Source organism: Eleutherodactylus coqui, chromosome 1 (assembly GCF_035609145.1).
Source record: "Eleutherodactylus coqui strain aEleCoq1 chromosome 1, aEleCoq1.hap1, whole genome shotgun sequence".
Classification (NCBI taxonomy): Eukaryota; Metazoa; Chordata; class Amphibia; order Anura; family Eleutherodactylidae; genus Eleutherodactylus; species Eleutherodactylus coqui.
The window spans coordinates 290,714,986-290,741,139 of record NC_089837.1 but is presented as its reverse complement, the minus strand read 5'-3'; the positions used below and the strand labels follow the sequence as shown (position 1 = coordinate 290,741,139).

At 41.9% G+C, this 26,154-nt stretch overlaps 1 protein-coding gene across 4 annotated transcripts in view; it reads left to right on the top strand.

The window, feature by feature from the left end:
* The window catches only part of RPS6KA1 (ribosomal protein S6 kinase A1), a 180,558-nt gene that overhangs the window by 141,686 nt on the left and 12,718 nt on the right, over positions 1-26,154 (top strand). For all 4 annotated transcript variants that reach the window (XM_066573002.1, XM_066573012.1, XM_066573020.1 and 1 more), the window contains 13 exons: positions 10,372-10,409; positions 10,561-10,703; positions 11,988-12,058; positions 12,604-12,692; positions 12,862-12,926; positions 13,683-13,785; positions 15,221-15,345; positions 15,449-15,571; positions 20,006-20,095; positions 20,243-20,401; positions 20,492-20,653; positions 20,741-20,817; positions 21,196-21,313. In XM_066573002.1, the coding sequence (XP_066429099.1) occupies positions 10,372-10,409; positions 10,561-10,703; positions 11,988-12,058; positions 12,604-12,692; positions 12,862-12,926; positions 13,683-13,785; positions 15,221-15,345; positions 15,449-15,571; positions 20,006-20,095; positions 20,243-20,401; positions 20,492-20,653; positions 20,741-20,817; positions 21,196-21,313 (1,363 nt within the window). The remainder of the gene's footprint in view (positions 1-10,371; positions 10,410-10,560; positions 10,704-11,987; positions 12,059-12,603; positions 12,693-12,861; positions 12,927-13,682; positions 13,786-15,220; positions 15,346-15,448; positions 15,572-20,005; positions 20,096-20,242; positions 20,402-20,491; positions 20,654-20,740; positions 20,818-21,195; positions 21,314-26,154) is intronic.

Here is a 26,154-nt window from a genome sequence, read left to right as displayed (position 1 = left end):
CTTCTGGCACTTGATCTGGGAATGTCAGTACGTTAGGGAGTTCTGGTCAGAAGTAATAAATCTTGTAAACTCGCTGTTACGACCCCCATTATCCATTGGACTAGACCCTAAGGTGGCGCTGTTTGGTCTACTGGAGGAGGAGGTGTGGCCATTCCATATTCGGGTCTTCCTACAGAAGACACTATTCCTGGCCCGCAAAGAAATAGCCATGAAATGGATGGCAACAGAGCCCCCTTCGACCCTGCACTGGATCCAAAACGTAAACACTGTAACCTCGTATGAAAAAATCATATACCAAAACAGAGGATGCCCGGCCAAATTCCAAAAAATATGGGGAGCCTGGCTAAACTCTTACTCTACTCTGATCACCAACTGAAATTTAAACTTAATTCACGTCAATCCCCTCCCTCCCCCTCCCCACCCCCTAACAGCCCCCCCCCCCCCCATTGACAAGCGCCTGGAAGACCTGTAACCCCTAAGACCCAAAATAAGGAAGAGCAAAACTCAACTTACGGTTTATATAAGTTTGAAAATGTTTATTGTTAATAAAGTTACAGACGGATAGTTTGGAAGACACAGTAACAAGTTTGATGTTAACTTTTAAAGTACGAATATGTCTATCTACATTAATATGTATTGTACAAACCCTCTTTATTATGTGTCTCACAGACTGCTCATCATTAATAAATAAAACAAATTTAAAAAAGTTCCCCTTGCTTTACGTTTGAGGGTCATGAGTATTTTTATGCTAGTATACTGAATTCTATATAACACCTGTCCCTAAAGGGCTATATGCATCACTAGCGATCCGGTCTTTCCTAAACAGGCTATTAAAACTGTATTGTTAACTCACATTAAAAAAACCACTGGGTCAAAACAAAAAGATGACAAAACCATTAAATATGACAGTCCTAGCTAATTGACTGTTATTGTTTGGCTTCTATAGATATTAATTCATGCTCTATTAAATTTTTGGTATCAAGGACAGAAGGGTCCGAACACCAAAGCCTTCCCTGTTTACCTAAATTTTCCTATATTTATCTATTTTCTGTGTTCAGATACCAAAGGCTCAAAACAATATCCCATGACATGTTTTACCAGCATGCAATGCCATCAGGAAAAAGTAGCAAAGTATAAGTGACGGCTTATGTATAGACAGTATATATTTATAAAGTTCATGTGTGTCAACTTTCTGCTTCCAGTAACCTTATTGCATATCCTAAACCTGCCCACTTCTCACAAAGAGGGAATAGAGGAACAGCTAATGTAAAATTCTCTGGTCCAAGCTGCTCTTTCTAAGGCCTAGCTTGAAATTCTTAATACCCCACAGATGAGACAATATAATTAACAGGCTGAAAGTCCCATTTTCTTAGTTGTTGAATAGTTTTTCAACATGGATCAATGGATAGGGACACATTGCCATGTACACAAACCCTAGTGTAGTACAGTTAATGGATTCTCTTACGTTTATGACCATTGAGACCATTGATGGGTGACGTAATTTTGCAGGCTTATCATGTCTGCATTTGTGGGATCCTAAATTATTTCATCTACAGTATATTATAGCAGGAGCTTTCAGCATAACCTCTTCAATCTTGACCAATGTTGGCCATTGTCTTCCGAATTACTTCAGTAGTGTATCAAGTTGTGTCGATTTCAGCAAGTCTTTCCTCTTTTCAATGCCCTATGAAGGGCTTTTCTGAGTAGTTTACAGTGATATCCTAAGAAGAATCCACATCTAAGGATCCATTTACACGGGATGCATGTTGGCAAACGATGCCCAACACTCATCCCTGTGTGTCCTCGCTAGAAGCGCTGGCTCGCTCACAGAACGGCCAGCAGGGAGGGTGGGGAGACTGCAGGAGATTTCTCTATTTGCGCTCCCCCGCCCCTCTCCCTTGACCTAACATAGCGGCGATTCAGTACTGAACGGCCGCTATTTACACTGAACAATGAGCGATTTGCTCATCGTCCATTGTTTATGCGGCATAAACCTGCGTGAAATCCTGCTGCCTCCCCACTGAGAGCTAACTATGCTAGCTCCCGTTCAGGTGCACGGGAGCTAGTATGTGCGGGGACAAGTGTCGGGCATTGTTTGCCCAACATTCGTCCCGTCTAAATGGGGAAAAAGCAATTCCTTGTCATACGCAAATATTGCCCAGTTGGTATATAATATTGCCCCATTGTTTTACTCTGGATGTACTGTACCGCTGCACATATCACAACTAGTGGAAGTGCTGTTTAAAGATGTAAATTGTTGACTCAACTAGTTTCCATTATCAGCATAGTTTCCTCAAAGTATCTAATGTAACTGTTTTTGGTGCAGAATCCCCTTTACTGTCAGAGTGAGCAAAAAAAGCCTCTTGTAGCCAGATTATATAAAAGCCTCTATTAATTACCTGAAGCAGAGATGTTCAAACACCTAAATGGATACATCAAGCCTTCAACAATACACTATAATAAGTTTATCGACCAAAGATTGCTGTATAAATTGAGGATTGATTATGGAACTTAATATATACGGGAACATGATGGCGTCCTGAAAACCATAGTAACAGAGGTGGAGTTCTCCTCCAGACAAACCATACAGAAGATCAGTGATATCAGAGACATGTAATCAGGATTCTGGTATGACCTGTAGCTCTCTGATTGGTTGGTGTCAGACTGACGTCACTAAGGAGGTGGAGCCCCTCCTTCTTAAGGTCAGCGTCACGGTCAACATACCAAGGCTGACAAATATGGATAACGCATGCCGTAACAGGCTTTCTCCTAGATCGTAGTCATGTTCTTTAGCATGCTTTACTGAAGGACAGATTGTGATAATTGGCATAGCCTGCATGCCTTGCTGACTGTTAGAGCTGGTATTAGGAGTTCATTAGAGTCATATAGGGAACGTGTTGATCTTTATTGGGGCTGTATGCTAACATATGATCAAGTTAAGAATTTAGGAATACTCAATGAATTGAGTGAAACTCCCAAGCCAATTACAATTTGAGAATTGTATACGTTTTCACTATGGTGGAGTGAGGAGTAGGGGCTGACCTCACCAATATTGAGGTGTTGCCTCCTGTTTCACCTGTAGTCCTATGAATTGAGAATTCCCAACAGTTAGAAGCGCTACCTTTTCCTGTTCCCTATTCTTGGAAAAACAAACTATAAACAATTATTTTTATTAGACACAGGGGTAGATCTTGGTAATGGGATAGATTCCAGATCTTTCATAAAAGGAACATATGCATAACAGTCGCTCCTAATTAAAATCTCTAGGTTTCATAGAATCTCCTTTTTAAGATTGGCACAAATAAAATAAAGTAATGGCCATTTTACATAAGACAATTGTTCAGAATCCTTCAGATTCCCGTGCTCCTGCGATAATCCTCCCATGTAAATGCATGTAATGACTGAATGAGAATTATTAAGTCATTTTAGTTTCTCCATGCAGAAAACTGAACGACATGCTGTGCAGTGTAAACAGCAGTCGATCACTTCTAAACGACTGTCCGTTTACTGTGAATGAAGGCAGGTGGGGGGACAACGCTCCATTTCGGCAGCGCTGTAAGCGAGCATTAATGGGACGAGTGTCCCGTGTAAAAGGATCTTAACAAAAGGAAACCTTTTTATTTACATTTCATACCTTGAAAAATGATCAGACCTACTGAGGAAACTGTTAGGCCTCATGTCCACGGGGAAATTCACACCTGTATGGATTCTCCATGCAGAATCTTGGAGCGGGTCCCTCCTTTCCCGCAGACATTAAGCCTTAAAATAGATTATACTTGCCTGTCCAGGCGCTGCAGATCTCCCGTCCGTCGTGGCCGGATCTTTTTTTCTTCGGCCCGGCAGATGTGCTCGGCACGACGGCACCATGCACACTCTTCGTTTTGAACTTGTGTTCTTCCGCAGCACATCACAAATACACATAGAAGCCGCGAGAGACCCACACAAAATGGAGGATGGTGTGGGTGTTTTCCCGCACATGCAATCCGCGTGTCAGGGAAAAATGACATCCGCAGGTATTTAATTACCTGTGGGTGTCCAATGATTCCCTATGAGCGTGGATCACGTGTGCGGGACACCCGCGCGGATTTGCTAATTCTATTTTGCCCATGGACATTGGGACACTATTGGGCCTGTGGACACCATTTCCTTAATAGTGGAAACGAGTTGAATCAACAATTGACATCTTTACAACGTATTTCCACTAGTTGTGATATATGCAGCGGTACACTACATCCAAAGTAATACTTGGGGTTAACAGCTTGCATCTGGAATAAGCTCTGTGCACAAGTTGTAGTATATGCAGTCGTACAGTACATCCATTAATCTCTACAAACCACTTTACTGGGCAAAGTATTTGGATGTTCGGGTCAACAACGTAAATCCCTAAGTACTGCCTACGTTTTATACTATACACAGTGGTACAGTACATGCAAAGTAATATACACTGAGTTTTGATATAATTTTTAATGAGTAAAGAGTCTGAATTAAAATCTCTATTATTTATGAGGGAGGTAAACAAATGGCTCACGAGTTGGTGAAGGAAGGATTGGGGTTCCTGGAGAAGTGGGCTGACTGCTGTTAACTACAGGTATTACTGTAGAGATGGGCTGCATATCAATGAGGAGGGTGCAGCTGTGCTAGGGGAGATGATTGAGTGTGCCTTGTTTCTACAACATTACACACTGCAAGAAAAACAACATGATTACTTAATTCTGTGGGTCTATAGGATTACTATTATACCAAATTTTATAGTTGTTTTTTTGGGGGGTTTTTGTACTCTGCTTATTTTCTTTTCTAAAACCTTTAATTTTAAAATGTTTTCTTTCTCCATTTTCTGCCCACAATAACTTTTTTAATTTTTCCGTCAACATAGTTGTGCCAGTGCTCATTTTGCGCAGTACAGCCTATAGTTTCCGTTGGACACACAAAACTTTTTGATCGCTTTTTATGACCTTTTTCTTGGAGACAGGGTGACGAAAAAAAGCACCCTGGCTCTTTTTTTTTTTTTTTTTTTTCTGACGACGTTCATCCTGTGGGGCAAAGAATGTGTTATTTTGATAGGACAGACTTTAACAGACCCAGCGATACCAAATATATATATATTTTTTTAACTTAGATTCTTTTATTATAAATATGGCAAAAGGTTTTTGTTTTCTTTAAAAAAATTAGTAAAACTTTTTATTAAAGGGGTTGTCCCGCGGCAGCAAGTGGGTCTATACACTTCTGTATGGCCATATTAATGCACTTTGTAATGTACATTGTGCATTAATTATGAGCCATACAGAAGTTCTAAGAAGTTTTTCACTTACCTGCTCCGTTGCTAGCGTCCTCGTTTCCATGGAGCCGACTAATTTTCGCCGTCTAATGGCCAAATTAGCCGCGCTTGCGCAGTCCGGGTCGTCTTCTCTTCTCAATGGGGCTCCGTGTAGCTCCGCCCCGTCACGTGCCGATTCCAGCCAATCAGGAGGCTGGAATCGGCAATGGACCGCACAGAAGAGCTGCGGTCCACGGAGGTAGAAGATCCCGGCGGCCATCTTCACCGGGTAAGTAAGAAGTCACCGGAGCGCGGGGATGAAGGTAAGCGCTGTCCGGTGTTCTTTTTTAACCCCTGCATCGGGGTTGTCTCGCGCCGAACGGGGGGGGGGGGGGGGGCGCTCCCTTCATACATATCTAATGCTGCAGGATGTAACTGTACGTCCTATAGCATTAAGGGGTTAATGGGGATTATGGGGGGGTGGGGATGGGGGTTAAGTTCAGGTAAACTGTTTGGTCACTAAAGCTAGATGCCAGACCAATTAAGTAGATGAACTGGAAGTAATGTATGTGGAAAACTACCACATAGCGGGAATAACAGGGACCTGGGTGGTGAACGTAGGGTTACAGTCTGTTCAGAAAGGATTGTAAAAAAAAAAAGTGGGAGACGTTTGCCTAAATGTAAAATCTTGTTTAAATCTCACACTGCGGGAAGATATATGGGAGGGAGATGAACATGTGGCGTCTCTATGGGTAGAGATACATAGTGAAAAACAATTTTAAAAATACGGAGCGAAAAACAATTTAAAAAATACTATTAGGGGTTTTCTATAGGCTTTAACGTGTCTTTCAAGGAGAGTTTTATAGGAGAGGTACGAAAATACTAAACCTTGGAAAGGCAAAGTTCAGCCAGCTATGAGATGCCCTTAACCACCTTGACTGAGACAATGTTCTCAGAAATAAGTGCACAGAGAATAAATGGGAAATGGTTAAAAGCCTCTTCAAAACTTACTATTAGAGGTTCATACCTTCCTGGAATAAAATGCTTATGAGTAGGAGAAAAACATTGTGGTTCAATAAAGATGTCAAGTGGGCAATAAACAACAAAAAGAAAATCTTTAAACTACTAAAACTAAAAGGCAGCAAAGAAGCACTAAAGACTAGAGATGAGCGAGCGTACTCGGAAAAGCACTACTCGCTCGAGTAATTTGCTTTATCCGAGTATCGCTGTGCTCGTCCCTGAAGATTCGGGTGCCGCTGCGGCTGACAGGTGAGTCGCAGCGGGGAGCAGGGGAGAGCGGGCGGGAGAGAAAGATCTCCCCTCCGTTCCTCCCCGCTCTCCCCTGCAGCTCCCCGCTCCGTGCCGGCACCCGAATCTTCAGGGACGAGCACAGCGATACTCGGATAAAGCAAATTACTCAAGCGAGTAGTGCTTTTCCGAGTACGCTCGCTCATCTCTAATGAAGACATATAAATACTAAAACTATAAATAAAAAAAAAAATGTAAAAAGCAGAGGTGGAGACAGAGACTTATTGCCAAATAAAGTATAACCAACCCTAAACTATACTTCAATTATATAAATAGTAAAAAGATTAATCTTGAAAATGTAGGGAAATTTGTAGAGGGTGATGAGGAGAAAGCAAATCTATTAAATAGTCTTTTCTCCAATGTATTCACTGAGGAAAATGAGGACATACCCCCCCCCCCCCCCCCCCCCAAATCCTTTTTTTATTGCTTTTGGCCTCTGTTATAAGCCTCAATTCATTATTAGCTGTAGCATTTCTGACACTTGCCTTACAATTTCTGCAGACTTCGTTAGATAAGCCCCCCTCTTTCCATTTGCTAAACATAAATGCATGCTAAAAAGGAAGAAAAATATAAATTCTGTGTTCATCCATCCTGCTTTTTTTAATGCTTCCCATTCTTCCTTTTAGGAATTGTTAATGATTGTGCTTTGAGAATCTCATTTTGAAGTCTTTCCCAACCTTCTAGAACATTTCTGTCCTTAAGAACATCCACCATTTCATCCTTCCTACACTCTTTCTGAGTTCATTAAAATCTGCCTTTCTGAAATCCAACCTTGAAGTCTGAGTCCTCTCAGGTCTTCCACACTTAGTGATCATGCCATCATTGAATTTTGGTCAACAGACTCCTAAGATCCCAGCCACCCTTACTTCCTCGACAATTTCCTCCCTGTTGGCAAAAATTAGGCCCACAATAGCCGATCCCCTTGTTTTCTCTTCTACCTTTTGGAAGATAAAGTTGTCAGCAAGAGCGGATAAGAATTTGTTGGATCCATTACATTTACCTGAGAGAGAGATTCCCAACAAATGTCTGGGTAGTTGAAATCTCCCAGGATCACTGTGATACTTTTTGGAGAATTTGGCCATCTGATATAGAGTTCATCCATATCTTCTGCTTGACCAGGGGGCCTATTGTAAATGTCTACAATAGTGTCCTTTCTGTTCTCTCCTTGTAGAAACTGGGTAAGAATACAAAACTACAATGCTCTGAAGCTTGAATCTCTGTGGAGATTAATGTTTTGCTAACATACAACGCAATACCTCCTCCTCTTTCATTAGGTCTGTGTCTTATAAAGAAGTTGTAACCTTCAAGTTGTATATTCCATTTCTATTTCTGCGTTAGGAGCTCTAATTCTCCTGGCTTGTTTCCCATAAAACAAAGTAAAGTATTACAAAGGAGGACAGAATGTGGTTGCAAATGAATCTGGATAAATTACAGGCTTAGGCAGAAAAGTATGTAAGGTTGTGTACATGGGCAGAGGAAATGCATGTCACCATTACATACTGAATGGAAAACCTCTGGGTAACACTGACATGGAGAAGGACTTGGGGATTTTAGTTAACACTAAGCTTAACTGGAGCAACCAGTATAAGGCGGCTGCTGCCAAGGCAAATAGGATCATGAGGTGCCTCAAAAAAGGTATTGGGGACACATGACGAGAATACTGTTCTTTCTGTTTAGAATTCATTGATCACACCACACATGGAATATTGTGTACAGTTTTGACACCGGTACTCAAGAAGGACATATTAGAAGTACAAAGGCGGGCAACTAAAGTAATAAATGGAATGCCTGGACTACATACCCAGAGAGATTATCCAAAATGGGGTTGTTTACTAGCAGTACATTCCATGGTAACGGACAGGACACGCACACGCAAATTTTCTCCCATTTTTGTATTTTTTTAAATATATTTTTGTCTGAAACTTTAAAAATAGCTATAGGTAGTTAAACTATGCACTGTGACAAATCTGTCATACCTACTGCCTAACTTTCTATCAACTCTTAGTAAATGACATGTGACTTTTAGTATCAGACAGGACATGCAAATGAATAGAAATTGTAGAATGCTTGTTTTTTTCCAAAATTTCTGTTCTCCTAGTTAATATATAATCAGGACTCTTTCGCATTTTCAGTTTACTCTTAAAAGATTGTCTGTTTTCTACTTGTTCTGATCTGCTAGTTATAAACACCCCTAATTAATTTTTCATATGGTAACAGACAAGACGTACTGGTAACAGACAGGACGTGTTTGAATGTAAACTTAGTAAAAATAAGGATAATCTTTTTTTTTTTTTTTTTTAGATGTTTTATTCAGTAACCAGTAACTGCAATATATATGAACCTTATAAGACTTAAAGTAAAAACCTGTGTTGTAAATTATAATGACCATTAAATAACAGAACGATTATTACACTTTCTTGGTAACAGACCAGATATCTAGTTGGTAGGCTATTGATTCCTCTGTAAATTACATAATTTAACAAATATAATAAGTTACATTACCTCAGTGGCTTTTTTTTTTTTTTGGTCACATGTGTTAAAAACATCTATTCACTTCTATACTGAAATGCAGACTGAATAAATCTTTCTCTCCAATCTGTCAAAACATGTGGAAACGCATGTAAACTTGCATGGTCAAGTTCAAGTGCAGTATTACATATGATTTTGTTAGAGTATATTTTACTATTCTCAAACATTTCTTCTAAGAGTCCTAAAAACATAAATCATCAAAAAATATTAACATATATATTTTTTATTTTTTTTCAAAAATTCCCTTTTTAAATGGAATGGGCCTTATAACTATATGTGAATATATCAGGGGACCATACAGAGATCTCTCCATGATCTATTTGTATCCAGAACTGTGATTGTAACAAAGGGGCGTCCTCTACGTCTAGCAGAAAGGTTTCAACACAGACATAGAAGGGGGTTCTTTACTGTAAGAGCAGTGAGAGTATAAAACTTTCTGCCTGAGGACATGGTGATTAACTTGATGTGTTTTAGGGCCCAGACTCCTTTCTTGAGCATTACAATATTGTACGTTATGGTCACTAATTACTTCAGACGGCTTGTTTGAACCAGGGATTATTCCAATTGCCAGATTGGAGTTGGGAAAGATTTTTTTTTCCCTTGAATGGGGAAAATTTGCTTCTGCCTCATTGGGGTATATTTTGTCTTTCTCTGGATAAATATTGGAGGGTTATAGGCTGAACTGAGTGGACATATATACGTCTTTTTTTTATTTTTTCCCCAGCCTAACCTACTATGCTACTATCCCAGTGAATGTGAAATTAGTTCTTCAAATTTTTTGTGATCTCTTCAGTCATCATTAAAGAAATGCTTGTGTTGACCCATTGAGTGTTTTTTTTTAGTTTTTTTTTTGTTAAATGTGAGTTTGAAAAAAAGCTTACTTTTAACCCTTTCCAATCGAATTTTGGATTCCGGGTTCCCTAACAGGCTTTCTCTTTTTGTTATACAACAGTGCAATCTGCTGGCTGAAGCCAGTGTGTGTGCCCCAGAGAGGCTCCGACAGCGGAGTGGCTGGCAGTAGACAGTAAGAATACCCTGTTGGACGTCTTCTGATATTGGAGCTGTGCAAGCTTCAATCAGAATGTAGGAAGACGTCAGACAGTGGATTGGAAAGGGTTAATGGCCTGTTTGTGGTAATGCAGCATAAAGTCCTTTTAGGTATTTTTATTATATAGGAATCCGTTCCATTCCTAGGCTGTTTTTTATTTTCGCTTCTTATATGTATCTATAGCAATAGTATATTGACAGTGTCAAATTAATGTGACTGTTCAATTTTACAGCATTTTACTTGATGAAGAAGGCCACATTAAACTAACTGGTAAGATCTTTCTGTTCATACTCCAACTTCCTTATCTCTACAGTATTATGCTTATTATTCTGTAATCTTATTGTATAAGTGATTTTTGTATTTTTCACACTTGTCTTGCTTTATGCTTGTCTCATGTTCTACCTTTTGTGTATTTTCTCAGATTTTGGACTTAGTAAAGAGGCAATAGATCATGAGAAGAAGGCATACTCCTTCTGTGGGACAGTGGAGTACATGGCTCCTGAGGTGGTGAATCGTCAAGGCCATTCACACAGTGCAGATTGGTGGTCGTATGGAGTTCTCATGGTAAACTGCTTTCATAGTCCTGGGTGAAGGGAGGTAAAACCAACTGAGCAGCTTTACATGTGGGAATATGCAATTTTAAAGGGCCATTCCGGTGAAAACATATTTATCCATGCCTGCCCCGCTCGCGCTCTCGAGGTCTCCTCTATTTATTTCAGACACTTTCCCTGCAGTATAGCCCAATCTGATGCAATCTCGAGGCTGATATTTTTTACTTTCAGCTTCACATCTATCCTAAGATGCATTGGCTGAGGCTGTACCATTTCTGCCCACAGATGCTGGGGATAGCTACATAATGATTTAATAAAAAAATAAATAAGAAAAAAATCACTGGAGTGACTCATTAAGTTCCCATCAGTTCTTGGGTTCAAACTAATCTATTAGCACTCTAATACACTGATCACTTCTGTATAATCTGTTTAAGATCAGGCTAGGCTTACTAATTTTTAATGGTAACAGACTCTTGCATTGGACACCTATCGTGATGTAGTTTAAGTAGTCTAACTCAGAGGTCCTCAACTCCAGTCCTCGGGGACCACCAACAGGTCATGGTTTCAGGATATCCTATGGTAAGAACACCTGTGGCAATGTCTGAGGCACCAGCAATAATTACATCACCTGTGCAACACTGAGGAAATCCTGAAAACATGACCTCTTGGCGGTCCCTGAGGACTGGAGTTGGGGAACACTAGTCTAACTGACATTTATATTGCTTTGCACAAGAATGCTGCAGATGTTTCTGGTAGGAGCTCAACTGTATGTACAGATAGGCATTACTGCTTCTTCCGGATTCCAGCATTCAAGAAGGAAAAGTGTGCAGGGCAGTCAGTGGTGTCAGAGTACTTTTTAGAACCTATTTACTTAAACCAGAGTTTTATATGCTGGTCTCATTGCAACAAATGTATAAAGAGGCTTGTGTCTCATAATCTATTAGTTGCATCTGGCAGCAACTCTTTGCACCAATTTGAAATCTACACCAGCTCTGAGCTGTTAGGTTTCTGCTATAATTTATTTAAATAATACTAAATGTCACACACCCTAACAGTAGCCCCACTCCCCCTTTGGGTTTTGGGACCTATATACCCATTCTCTAACTTCATTAGAAAATAAAACCCCAACAGTGTTTTGATAAGTGAGGCGTACGTTGTAAGTTAAAGATCATTACTAGAATTTAGATTGTCCACTTGTACATAGAACCCTGGCTACAATGGCTTTAAGAACAGACCCAAAACTGCACTTTTGGTTGTTGTATTCTCCTTTTTTATCAGATTTGCTTTGTTTCCTCAGTTTGAGATGCTTACTGGATCCTTACCATTCCAGGGGAAGGACCGCAAAGAAACTATGACACTAATCCTAAAGTGAGTTACTGACCTAATATTCTATCTCTTTATATAGTGAAACAAAGTTGTGGAGTTCTTATGAGCCAAAAGCATTACCAAATCCTTTAACATGTCCTTAAACCTGCATTTAGTGCACACTTGTACTACTCATGCCCAGGCTGTCTAGGGCTGACAGGCTATTCTCATATGGGTATAGTCAAATGGAAAAAGATCTTTGCAGATCTATTAGTAATCTAGCCTAAAATCCTGTGGAGGCTGAATAAGGATTCATAAAATCAGACGATGTTGGCAAAATCTTTAAAAGCTGGACATAACGATGTTGCATGTTTGGTGTTTACCCAGTGCAGCAAGCCCTAAATTCCATGAGTATTTTTCCAAATGGTATTCATAGTTGTTTGGGGTTTTTTTAATCCGATTTACGTGAAGGGCCCATATTTTTGGTGCAGAAAGCTTCCACGTGGAATATACATATGCTTTGTGCCACCTTCAATATATAAATCTGAAATCGTTGCTTAATAATTGTTTGTATCCCTGTGTTCAGTTTCTGACATTTTGTTTTCTAGAGCAAAACTGGGGATGCCTCAGTTTCTCAGCCATGAAGCTCAGGGTTTGTTACGGGCTCTCTTTAAGAGGAATCCCACTAATAGGCTAGGTAAGAGTTTTGCCTACTCTGTATTAAGAACATGATGCATCTGTATTAAGAACATGATGCATTTGCCTTTTTAGTTTCCTTTACTTTTCCATATTTACTGACCTACACTTTTATTTTCTAGAAACGTTGAACTACAATGCTTGTGCTTTTAATGTTACTATTTTTATAGGTTCTGGTACTGATGGAGCAGAAGAAATTAAGCGCCACCCATTTTTTTCCACTATTGATTGGAATGTAAGTATTTCAATAATGAAAGTATAACTGGCACCTTGTAGAAAATTTCCACTTCTCCATACTACAGTTTCAATCTACTCTAGATAGTTGATCTGTCTTTCTGGATGTCAATTAGTCCACACTAGCGTAGGTAATGATGGGGTGGCAAATAGGATATGGTTCTGTTTTTAGGAACCATCTGCAATATCTTTCATGGACCTGGTAGTGTGAAAACGGTTCTATCTAATAAAATAGTGTTTAGCTCCATTATGTTTAGCTCATCCCGGTGCATCAGAAATGGACAGATAAGAAAAATCCACACACTGATATATATATTTTTTTTTTTTACAGACATTGTATTTAACAGCACAATGATGGTGTGAAGACATTAATATTAGTACTTTAGTACAGCTATGTATAAATCAAGTAGTGCATCTCATATCATTTAGCCTTGTCACCAGTTTGTGCGTTTACTACATCGTTGTCTACATCCTACCAGGCGCCAGTGTGGATGAACAATACGTTTTTATGTCTTTTATAAGTCTTGCCAAAAAGCTGATAAAATCATCTGGGTTTTGTGCCCTTTTACACATTTGGAAAAAACCCGAGTAGCTTTTTTTTTTGCCTCAAATCACTGAAGTTCTGTTCAGACGGACATCTTTATAAGTTCATATGATAGGTCCGGATCTATTGGAATTCGTTTGATAACTGATCCATCATGACACCATTAAAAACTTGGGACATTTTCTAAACTGTGTTCCCTCTTTGTACCTACAGAAGCTGTACCATCGAGAGATCAGCCCTCCCTTCAAACCAGCAATTACACAGCCAGATGACACCTACTACTTTGACAAAGAATTCACATCACGCACACCCAAAGGTGATTTCTCCCCCCCCCCCCCCCCCCCCTACAACACCAATGTAGGTATAAAATGCTGCAGTTGTCTGACTGTCACTGTATCATGTAACAGGAAAGCACAATAAAGCGTATTATTCATCAGCTCAACCTTCATAACGGCAAATGTTTCTAACTCTACAATTGTGTGCCCTCTAAGGGTACATTCACATGAGGCATAAACACTGCGGGATTTCCGCTGCAGAAAATTCCAAAGCAAATTTTGCAGCATTTCTGCATAAAAGTGCATGTTATAATCTGCACCGTGGGTGCAGATTTTGACCAGGAGTCAGCTACATATCTGTAGTTGATTTCAGTAGCTACATTGCTCCCCTTTACTTCAGTATAAATGGTGCTGTAAGCCCCTGAAAGCCTCTAGTGAGCGCCAAACCACTGGTCAGGTGATGAGACTTGCACATCACCTGACCAGCGCCTCGTCGCTCACTAGAGGCTGACGATATATATGCCTCTGTCAGGGCACTCTGAAAAGTAAATGTATTCCCAGGTGAAGGGGAGTAATGTGATTTAACTATTAAAATCGGCTGCGGATACGCAGTTGATTCCTGGGCACAATCCACACCTAAGGTGCACGTTTTTGTGTGGAAATGCTGCAGAATTTTCCACAGCGTTTCTGTCCCGTGTGAACATGCCCTAAATTTAGTATTGAAGAATAGACTTCAGCTGTTTGATCTTTCAAATCCAGTGTGTCAGCTATGGAGCTGCCTGCTTGTGGCTGCCCAGCTGTTGGTAGATGGGGGGGGGGGGGCTGCACTGTAGTACACTAGTGGCAGAAGGGATCTTATAGCATTATTAAAGGTTGGCACTAGGGGAAGAACCAGTTTACTGGCAGTATTAGGGATGGCCCTAAAACACTGCTATTGTACACATCCTACTTCAGCACTGACATAGCAATGACTATAGCAGAAAAGAAGGCAGTAGAGGACTGATCAGGTAAAAAACAAACATTTTGGACTGGATAATCCCTTTACATCAGATGGAAAAAAGTCTACTAAAGAGACCGCCCTAGTATTAGTGTCTCAACAGTGCAGGCTTGTCATTTCTGAAAGCTATGATGTAGCAGAGTGTTACACCTTCGCACTAAACTAGGTTTACAGTCTAATATTGTTGATTGGGGGCATAGTGACTGCACTATAAATGGAAATTAGTTCATATCGATGAAACACTGCTGCAGATCATTACAGAACTTCTAAAACTATGCGCACGCTGCCATGTAAACCAACTGCGTTGTAATACATGAGACAGAACAAGCTTTGACTTGTTGCATATGTAGTTAGGATAGCAAAAATCTGATGGAAACCTTAACACCTTGACCACAGACTGCGTATATGACCCTATTAGAGAGATCTGATAAGTAGCTGCATGTAGTGTCTTATAAGCAGCTCCCTTCCTTGTTAAACAGACTCCCCCGGCATCCCTCCCAGTGCAGGAGCTCATCAGCTGTTCCGTGGCTTTAGTTTTGTCGCTCCTTCATTAACCGATGCGGATGGAAAAGCCTCCATTTCTCCAGTCCTTTCTGTACCAAAGGTGACTATAACACTTGTTTTACAGTTGGCCACTTATTTCATCTTTGGTATTTTGTCACAGAATTGACTGAAATTTCTCTCCGTGCTCTTTTGATACTATATAGATATGCCCTAAAAATGCCATGTTCAGCGATCTGTACATGCTATGGGAGATTATTGGCGTTGGTTCCTACTCTGTGTGCAAGCGTTGTGTTCACAAGGGAACAAATATGGAATATGCTGTGAAGGTAAGGAAATGCCAGAGTAAGCCTGTATTTTTCCTGTATTAGGGATTTTACTGCCTACATGCAACTTATAATTATAGACCTAATCAAAGAAAATGTTTACGCTCTATTAGAAGCATTTTTACCCCAAAATATTTTTCCCTGTTTGCTATTGGAAAGATTTAAGACTCACCAGCCACCTGACTTGCAGTGAATACTGCAGTCCAGCAATGACTATGTAATGTTCCATCACTAGGAACAAACTATAAACTTCAAGTTCCTGTTCTTAGGCCTCATGTCCACGGGGAAAATCAGGCCCGCTACGGATTCTCCATGGAGAATCCATAGCGGGCCCCTCCTGCCTCGCGGACTTGAGGACTGAAAATAGCAATTACTCACCTCTACGCACGCTCCGGATCTTCCCTTCTTCGCGGCTTGATCTTCTCTCTGTCGCGGCCGGATCTTCTTTCTTCGTCCCGGCGGATGTGCACGGCACGCCGGCTGCGTGTCGCGCACATGCGCCGGCCAGAAGAAAAAAGATCCAGCCGCGACGGAGGGAAGACCAAGCCGCGAAGAAGGGAAGATCCGGAGCAGGTGAGTATATTCTGATTTTAGGTCTCCCGCGGATCCGGACGGCTTCCATAGGCTTCAAATAGAAGCCTGCTGTAGCCGTCCCCGCGGGAGACCCGCACCTAAATGGAGCATGGTCTGGATTTTTTCATGCTCCTTTTTTTTCTAATTCACTTTTATTAACCTTCCGCGGGTATTTATCTACCCGCGGCTGGTCAATGCATCTCTATGGGATGCAGATCCGCCTGCGGGTGATCCGCTGCGGATTTTAATTATTATTTTGCCCGTGGACATGAGGCCTTAAGGTGTAAGGTCTTTAATGAGTTTATGATATGATTCTACCAGTTGTCCTCTCCATTACTTATAAATATGCAGGGAATACTTCTTAGAGAGATTAGATACAATTTACTTGATTTCCCTACTTGAGTGTTGTAAAATATTGTGTTCATCGGGCTTCCTGTTTTCAGACTGAGTCTCAGTAAAGCTGTTCAGCTGCTATAACCGGGATAAATACAGGGAAGCATTGTGTGGTAACAGCAACCACAGTTAAAGGGGTTGTCTCGCGAAAGCAAGTGGGGTTAAGTACTTCTGTATGGCCATATTAATGCACTTTGTAATATACATCGTGCATTAAATATGAGCCATACAGAAGTTATTCACTTACCTGCTCCGTTGCTGGCGTCCCCGTCTCCATGGCTCCGTCTAATTTCGGTGGAAGCTGGAATCGGCACATGTGACGGGGCGGAGCTACGCGATGACGCGTACAAGGGGGCAGAGCCAAAACGCCCGTGCTGCCGAGCCAAGCCGAAGGGAGAAGACCCATCTGCGCAAGCGCGTCTAAAAAAGGCAAGAAGACACCGAAATTAGACGGAGCCATGGAGACGGGGACGCCAGCAACGGAGCAGGTAAGTGAATAACTTCTGTATGGCTCATATTTAATGCACGATGTATATTACAAAGTGCATTAATATGGCCATACAGAAGTACTTAACCCCACTTGCTTTCGCGAGACAACCCCTTTAACTATTTCTGTTACTTATATAGCATTGACATGTTCCACTGTGTTGTACAAAGATTGCCATCATTCACATCAGTCCACGTTCTCCAATGAGATTGACAATCTAATTTTCATATTTTATACTACACAGACTAGATCAATTTCATAGGAAGCCAATTACCCTCTCAATGTATATTTGGAGGATTACAACACAGTGGGTGTTGTGTAATCATCAATGTAGAATCCTGCCCTCTTTTAATAGACTGATGAGAGAAAAGAGCAAATCTATATACTGATGTTCTGCTTTGAGAATTTGTTTTTGTTTTTCGCCTCTCTTATTCCATATATGGGAGTGAGATTGATTTTTGAGGAGTCTGAGAGGGTGCAGCCAGTCCACAAAACGTCACACCTTGCAAGGACGTGCAAGTACATGAAAGAAATGTAGGAAAAATGTGGTTTGTAAGCGCAATCCCTTTTTCTAAAGAAGCACGAGACGTGTTTTTGAACTCAACTTCTCAGCTTTTATTAAGAAGTAATCCAGCATATAATAGACGCACTTTGGGGCCGTTGCGCCCCTTTTTTAGTATTTTAGCTGGGAACACACAGCCACCACTGGTGTGTTTCCTTTGCAGAGGAGTGGAGCACCCACGGCATTCACAGTACAGCAAAAATATGTTAACTATATTCTGCGGATCAGTACAAATGTGGTATTACCAAATTTATGCAGTTTTTATGTCTTGTTGCTTTTACAAATAAAATAACCTTTTGCTTTGTGTCTCTTTTCTGAGACTTATAACTTTTTTTAATTTTTTCGTCTATGGGGTTGTACAGGGGCTTTTTGCTTACAGAGTAACCTGTAGTTTCTGTCTATACCATTTTGGGGTACATATGACATTCTGATCTTATTTATTCAGTTTTGTTTTTGGTGATGAGCTGCCCAAAAACTTGCAATTCACTTTGTGGGATAAATAATTACATAATTTTAATAGTTGAAATTTACGGATATGGCAGTATCCAATTTTTTTATTTTTCAAATGGGAAAAGGGGCTTTCTTAAATTTACATTTTTAAATATTTAGAAAAAAAATGCTAAAAGTTTCATTTTTAGATTAGTCCCCATTGTGGACTTGGAACTTGTGGTCACTTGCTCACTTGTATAATATACTGCAATACTTCTGTGTATAGGAGTAATTTGTGGATTTCAATGTTAGTCTATTAAACCCTGTCACATGCAGGACTTAAAGGGGTTGTACCAAGATTGCAAGTTATCACCTATACTATGTATAGGTGATAACGTTCTGATTAGTTGGCGTCTCGCTGCTAAGATCTCTGCTGATCTCCAGAACAGGACTCCTGTGTACTGTTCTGCCTACACTATCACTACAGAGGGTCGCTTCTGCTGACGTCAGCTTGTAGGGACACTAGCTGAGCATGTGAGGTCAGCTCTCCATCCATTTAAATGAGGATGATGGAAATATCTGAATGGGTGCTGCTTGGGTAGCTCCACAGCCCAATTGAAAGTGAATGGAGAGACTAGTGTGTTTGCACAACCAGCACTACATAGTCTCCTGCTCACTACTGGGGAGGCAGTAACACCTCAGTGAGGAGGACTGGGGACACAGGTCCCCTGATCTTGAGATCGGCAGGGGTCTCAGCAGTGAGACCTGCACAGATCAGCAAGTTATCTCCTTTTCTATGGATAGGGGATAACTTGCAATCTTGGTACAACTCCTTTAATAGACTGCACTACATGGCAGCTGTGAGGGCTTTCACTAGGCTCCAGGCTGCCATGTGAACGCATAATCAGCCACGATCATGGCTTGGGGGCTGCCAATAGCGTGCCAGAGGGGGCCCTCTCTGGCTATCTGATTAGTTGTGGAGTCAGTATTGACTGTGGCAACCAAGGAGTTAAAATGCCATGATAGGAACTTGCTCCAATCACTGCTGTAGCAAGCAGGTGTTGGCAGTCAGAAACAGCCAGTATCTGCCTGGTATGGAACAGGCTCTGCTGCCATGCCCTCTGCATGCACCACCTGTGACAGCCCGCCATACATCTACGGCAGGTGATCATTAAGGGTGTAAAAAGCTTTGGCTAGTCTGGACAATCCTTTAAAAGTTGGCTGAACAATGAATTGATTGGCTGACAGACAATTATGGCAGTGACTTATCTCCCTGAAAACAAGAGAATTGGACATGTTGAAATAAAAATACCTAATATTTATAGGCCTCCATGCACATTAGAGAGTCGGGGGACTCAACCGACCTGGTACTGTGTGTATGGCTAGCTTAAAGGGGTTGTCCCGCGAAAGCAAGTGGGGTTCAGCACTTCTGTATGGCCATATTAATGCACTTTGTAATGTACATCGTGCATTAATTATGAGCCATACAGAAGTTATTCACTTACCTGTTCCGTTGCTAGCGTCCCCGTCTCCATGGTGCCGTTTAATTTCAGCGTCTAATCGCCCGATTAGACGCGCTTGCGCAGTCCGGTCTTCTCCCTTCTGAATGGGGCCGCTCGTGCCGGAGAGCTGCTCCTCGTAGCTCCGCCCCGTCACGTGTGCCGATTCCAGCCAATCAGGAGGCTGGAATCGGCAATGGAACGCACAGAGCCCACGGTGCACCATGGGAGAAGACCTGCGGTCCACCGTGGGTGAAGATCCCGGCGGCCATCTTCGCAAGGTAAGTAAGAAGTCACCGGAGCGCGGGGATTCAGGTAAGTACTATCCGGTTTGTTTTTTTTTAAACCCCTGCATCGGGTTTGTCTCGCGCCGAACGGGGGGGCTATTGAAAAAAAAAAAACCCGTTTCGAGGCGGGACAACCCCTTTAAATACTTTACTCTATGGTTGTGACTGTAAAACTTACATTGTCTTTTCAATTTGCTTTTACTGCAGATAATAGATAAAACAAAAAGGGACCCATCAGAAGAAATTGAAATTTTACGCAGATATGGTCAGCATCCCAACGTAATTACACTAAAAGATGTAAGTACAAACGCCATTTATGCACAGTACAGTTAAATGGCTGTAGTCACGGAAATGGCAGATAAAGCAGCATCTCCGGGATTTTAAGAAACGTCCTCTTCTCACAAGCAAGTATTGCTAATTGTTTCTCTACACAACTTTAAACAGGTATATGAAGAGGGAAATAGTGTCTACCTGGTGACTGAGCTTATGAGAGGTGGAGAACTACTTGACAGAATTTTACGGCAGAAGTTTTTCTCAGAAAGAGAGGCCTGTAGTGTTCTTCTGACCATCTGCAAGACTGTGGAATACCTTCACTCACAAGGGGTGAGAATAGAATGCGCATAGAATGTTTAATAATACATATAGAACTTTTGCGAACTTAACTAATCGTTTCCACTTCATGTCACATTTTAGGTTGTTCATAGAGATCTGAAGCCGAGCAATATCCTGTATGTTGATGAATCTGGTAATCCAGAATCCATAAGGATTTGTGATTTTGGATTTGCTAAACAACTCCGTGCAGAAAATGGGTTACTAATGACTCCATGTTATACAGCCAATTTTGTGGCCCCAGAGGTAAGACCCTTGAAGAGTCGGTATATACAGGGGAAGCATAGCAGGCATGCAGGGAGACTTTGTGAATGTCACTGCAATGTTTTGTAGGTGTTGAAGAAGCAGGGATATGATGAAGGATGTGACATCTGGAGTCTGGGAATTCTTCTCTACACAATGCTGGCAGGGTATGTAAGTGTAGACTGGATTCAGTAATGTATTATAACTAATAAGATATGCTTGTAGTATAACTCCTGGGCTACTCTGTACCAAAGCTCCCCAGTAGTTCCATAACATTTATAGTACTGCTGCCCTGTTATGTGCCAGTGGTCGCCTCCTTACTTCCCTTCCTATAGTTGCACCATTTCTCTCATGGCTCTGTAAGTTGGCTACAGTTTCGAATACGGTTTGGCCCACATGTAAAAGTATTTGCAGAAATTGCTTTATTGGAAGCATTTTAAATCTTGTGTAATTTTATAGCCATTTATATTTGATTCAAACACACACCATTTACAGTAGTTCTGTTCAGAAATGATTTTTAGATCATTGTCTTTTTATGCCTACAGATACACTCCATTTGCTAATGGCCCAGAAGACACACCAGAGGAGATATTGGCACGGATTGGAAGTGGAAAGTTTACTTTGAGAGGGGGAAACTGGAACACTGTTTCAGAATCTGCAAAGGTAGTTAATCCACTAAATTTCCTATTAAAGGGATTGTCCCAGAGTCCTGTTTTATCACCTATCTACAGTACAAGCACTCGGCTATATCCGGCAGCCCCGTTAAAATGAATGGAGCAGCACCATGCATGTTTGACAGCAACTCTATTCAGGCGGCTCCTTACTGCAGGGGGTGCAAAAAGGAGGACATGGGACCCCTATTCTCACGATTAGAGGAGGTCTCAGCGGTAGCCCCCTGATCAGAGTTTTATTGCCTATCCTATGGATAGGCAATAAAATGTGGTTCTGGGACAACCACTTTTTGGTTTCTTTCTTTTATGTGCTGGTCTTTTCAAAATGCTAATTTGAATTCATCATTTATAATGCTGTAGGGGTGAACATTTATAATGCTGTGCAAGAGCAGTATTGTGGGCCCCTAAAAAGTCAGCCGAACCTATTCCTTCAATGTACATAAATAGTCTTTCTTGCTGCAACCAGTGAAATGGCTGCTTTCATTTTTCGAGATATGCGCAATGCCATACATTATTTTGGTAACGTTGCAGTTAAAATAGCCTAGTTTATTACACTTGAGGTAACTGGACCATTTCATACACCAGTTACACATTCCATTCTTCATAGGGTCTAATGGTGAATTTAATGAAACCTCTGGTTTCTGATGTTTTTAGAGGCAATTGATTACACAGGTATGCTACTTCCTTTCACATGATTTTGTGCTTTTTGTATGAATATGAAAAGGGCCATATCAATATTTAAATTTTTTTTATAAGTATAATGCAGCTTCATAATAAAGATCATATATTTAGCTATCTCATAAAATATTAGTTTGAACCTGTGAACACAGACTCGCACAGAGTCTTCAAATGTAAACTCCAGGACATACCTCTTAGGTTAATATTATTATTATTATTGTTGCAGTTAGCAATTTTAGTCATTTACGACCCTAAAGGCAAATTCCCTCCATGTTTTTCGGAGGACCTCTTAGGTCTTCTGTCACTAGGATATTAGGAGCCATTGAGTTTGAAGATTTCTGTGTCAACTTTATTTAAAATTTGAAAAACATATAAGAAATTATAAATATAATTTCATATTATATCATATCATATTTTATTATATTATGCATGCAGTCTGCATGGACCCACTGCCGCTGACTGATTTGATTGAGTTGTTTCTGAGGGCTGCTTTATGTGGTCTGGATCCTTTAACTTTTTTCTCTTTTAAGAACATCTGGACTTGATTGCAGGGGACCTCCAAGTTGTTTCCCCAGGTGTAGTCTCTAATCAGTGGCAGACAGGCCAAAAGGCACTGAGGAGTGGTGCAGAGCGGACAGGCAAGGATGTAGTCAGCGTGCTGAGGTCAAGACAAGAAGTTCATGAATTAGGCGGAGGTCAGGGTGGTAGGTGCCAATTAGGCAAGACCTAGTCAGAAAACAGGCTGAGGTCAGGACAGGCAACAATCAAAAAAGCTGGGTAGTCAGGCTAAGAGTAAAAACCAAAGATCAAGTAGGATACAGACATCCTCCAGTGGAGGAGGGTTCCTTAATACAGGAAGTATCTGTATTCTCTGGGGATGGGAAAAATTTACAAATGAATGCCCTTTGGAGAGTCTGCCTTACAGATGTTTTCTGAGTTATTTATATTGCGTGTTTTTTGGCACCCCGGGCCCAAAACTATATAAAAGTAACATATTCAATGCTTGGACAGATTAGTGGCAAAAGAGGACCTGGCTGCCAAAGAACACGATGGCTTGATACAGGCATGGATATCACACAGCTGAAAGAAGCAGTACAAAACAAAAAAACATGAAGGGAGCTCGCCTTTAGGGTCGTGAACAACTAAACTGCTAGCAACAACAACATGCTCATCGTGGTGCCAGACCACCACTTTAGCGTTCCAGCGCCACGGCATCTGACAGTTGATGTGATCAGCCAGAAGCCCTGGTGATGTGCCGTAAACTTATCGTGTTGGCTAATGTATTAGTCTAAAGGCACGTTTACGGGACATTGCGGATGACATCTTTGTCTGGCCTACTATTGGCTGCAGCAGTCACGTGAGTAAACAACCCATAATTACAAATGCAGCAGCGATCACATAAGACCAGAGTGCAGCAAGCAGCGGCGGGGTGGTGAGTATTTGTGAGCACAGCCAAACAAGCGCAAAATTTGCGCAATTTTTCCATACCAGAAGCACAGTACGACAAAGTTCTCTTCTCATGCCTCTCCTGCAGCAAGGCCATTTGTGGCAGACGCACTGCTTCAGTTTGCAATGACTGCAAGGAATAAGCTTATTCAGTCTGATAGCTGTTAGGTAAATTTAATAAATCTCCTTTCATATAAGTTACATTTTCACTAATACGATAAATAAAATATTGAAGTTTAATTTTCTTAGTCTGAGAGACTATGTAGTGACATGCAGTAACTCGAAAATATGTTTAGTAATCTAGTGCTAAATATGTGTCACCCCCTCCACTGCCACCAATGTTTAAAGGGGTTCTGACATGACAAAAAATTTTTTTTACTTACCTTACCTTGCCTGGCCAGGGCCGATCGTCAGGCATGTCCCCTCTATCTGGCATCTTCCTCTGTATCTTCTTGAAGCAGAGCTGGAGTGGTCAAAATGACCGCTTCCTACTCTGCTCCGTCCGTCAGCCACTTCCGAGGTGAACGGACGGGCGCCACATCACAAGCAGTGCTTGCTGTGGGTGGCCCGTCCGTCCTGGCTGAACTCCCTGTTCTGCGCGTGCGCAGTGGAGAGGCGGCCCGTCCTGACTCCTGTCAGAGGGCACCTGTCGTATGTGCATGCAGTGGAGTGGCGGCCCGTCCAGGCTCGTCAGAAGAAGAGAGCCTGCTGGAAGATGACCTCCGGAGGACAACAACACAAAGGTAGGTATTAGGTTTTTATGCTTTAGCAGCCAAAAATCGGGGGTTCCCTGTGTCCATTAGGCAGACCAGGCAATGGCTCCTAAAGCATAAAAACCTTATTCATGTCAGAACCCCTTTATCAGAAAACCCATTTTAACATATTCAGGCACAGCCTTCATCTCGGGAATAGACAGCAGATATTTAACTACATTGATTAGTTCTACCGGAGGATGGCAACATAGTTGGTATACTGGACAGGCAAGCCAGGAATATCTTTCTCATTGCCTGTCATCTGTCGGATGCTTATTGCTGACAGATGACAAGCAATGAGATTGACAGAAGGGTCCCGAGGAAGTGTCAAATCACAGGCTCGTGTTTGCATAGCCAAGACAGACCCTGGTGCAACCACAGTCGTGACTGACTCCTAGCCTGATGTCACATTGTCACATTTTCCTGAAGACTGTTCTTGCAGGGTGGTTTGCCATTGCCTTTCCCGGTCATCTTTTTACCCCCAGAAAGCTGGGTACTCATTTTACCGATTTTCGCTCAGGTTGTGAGCTTAGGACTGCATTTCTGTTGCCCTAACACTCTGCACCACACGGGGCTCTTATGCAGGACACCAAACTGAAACATCATAGGGAGGAGTGGTGACCTGCTGGACTAGGCCGGGAAGTGGTAGTCAGTGGCTTTTTCAGACAAACAATGGGTATGGTATGCCAAGTCACCACTGCAGAAAATTACCCGCCGTCCAGGCAAAGTAATCTTAGGAGAGGAATATCTCGCGCATAAGGCAAACACCTCACTGACACAAGCCACTGGAGTTTCCCTGCTTGACTGGACATACACATACATAGTTGCCCTGACTACCACAGCAGAAACGCTGATTAATAATATGTCATCTTTAATACTCATCAGGAGTCAGCTTCATTCTTTCAACATGCATGGACTGATCAGGAGTCACATGAGCTGGGGTCTGAAGAGGCCTACCCTCCCAGGCCTTTTGCCTATGCAACCGTGCGCAGGGAACTCACAGAAGGGTCTCCTGTCTACTATGACAGCTATCTGAGGCAGTCACCATCTCCTGCAGCCCAGCCTTCCCAGGGGATAGTATTCTACCTGGGCTTTGCTGGTGTCTGCGTAAGCTAGGGATCAAGGAAGCGCCCTGCAGCTCGTGGTGGCCACTAGCCCGTCTGTGGCTGCATCATGGGTCTCCTCCAGTGGCGGCCGAGCTTCTTCCGAGTCTGTCGGAGTGACGTCAGACTTCTGCATAGGGGCGCGGCCTCAGGCACAGCTGGACGGAGGGGGCTGGGACTAGCGGGATATCAGCGAAGATTCAAAAATGGTGTAGGGAAGAGCTCAGGAATCCTCTGGTGCTTGTCAGGCCTTGCTGGATCTGCTGCTGGGATGTCTGCTTGGGAAGAATCTGAGAAACCACCAACGGAGTGGTTCTGTGGGCTGACAAATGCACTCTGCCACGATGCTACACGCTATAACATCTGCACACTCCATGTCTTGCTGGACAAGCGATACACAAAAGCCTAAAGAGGTTATGACGAAAAGCAAGAAATGTCCAGTGTGCTTAAAGCGTCTGGACAATACATACACCAAATCCCTTTGTTCGGCATGTACCGCAAAACTCTTACTAGAGGAAAAACCTCTATGATTGCGAATATCCGCATCTTTGTACATGAGGACGTCTAGTCCTCCGTGGCCAGCCTCCCTCAGCCAGCTCCTTCTACATCTACTAAAAGGAGCAAAGCTCATGACCCCGATTCAGAGTTAGGGGATAACCTCTTGGTAGCAGGATTATCTATATTCAGCCATGAGCTGCAGGAAGAGAAAAAATATCTGTTTTCCTCCTTGGACATGGACTAACTCATCCGTGCGGTTCGGAAAAACATGCAAGTTGAGGAAGAAACACAGCATCCCCGTTCCGTACAGAACGAGATGTTTGCTGGTCTTCTACCCCGGCACACACTGGTGTTTC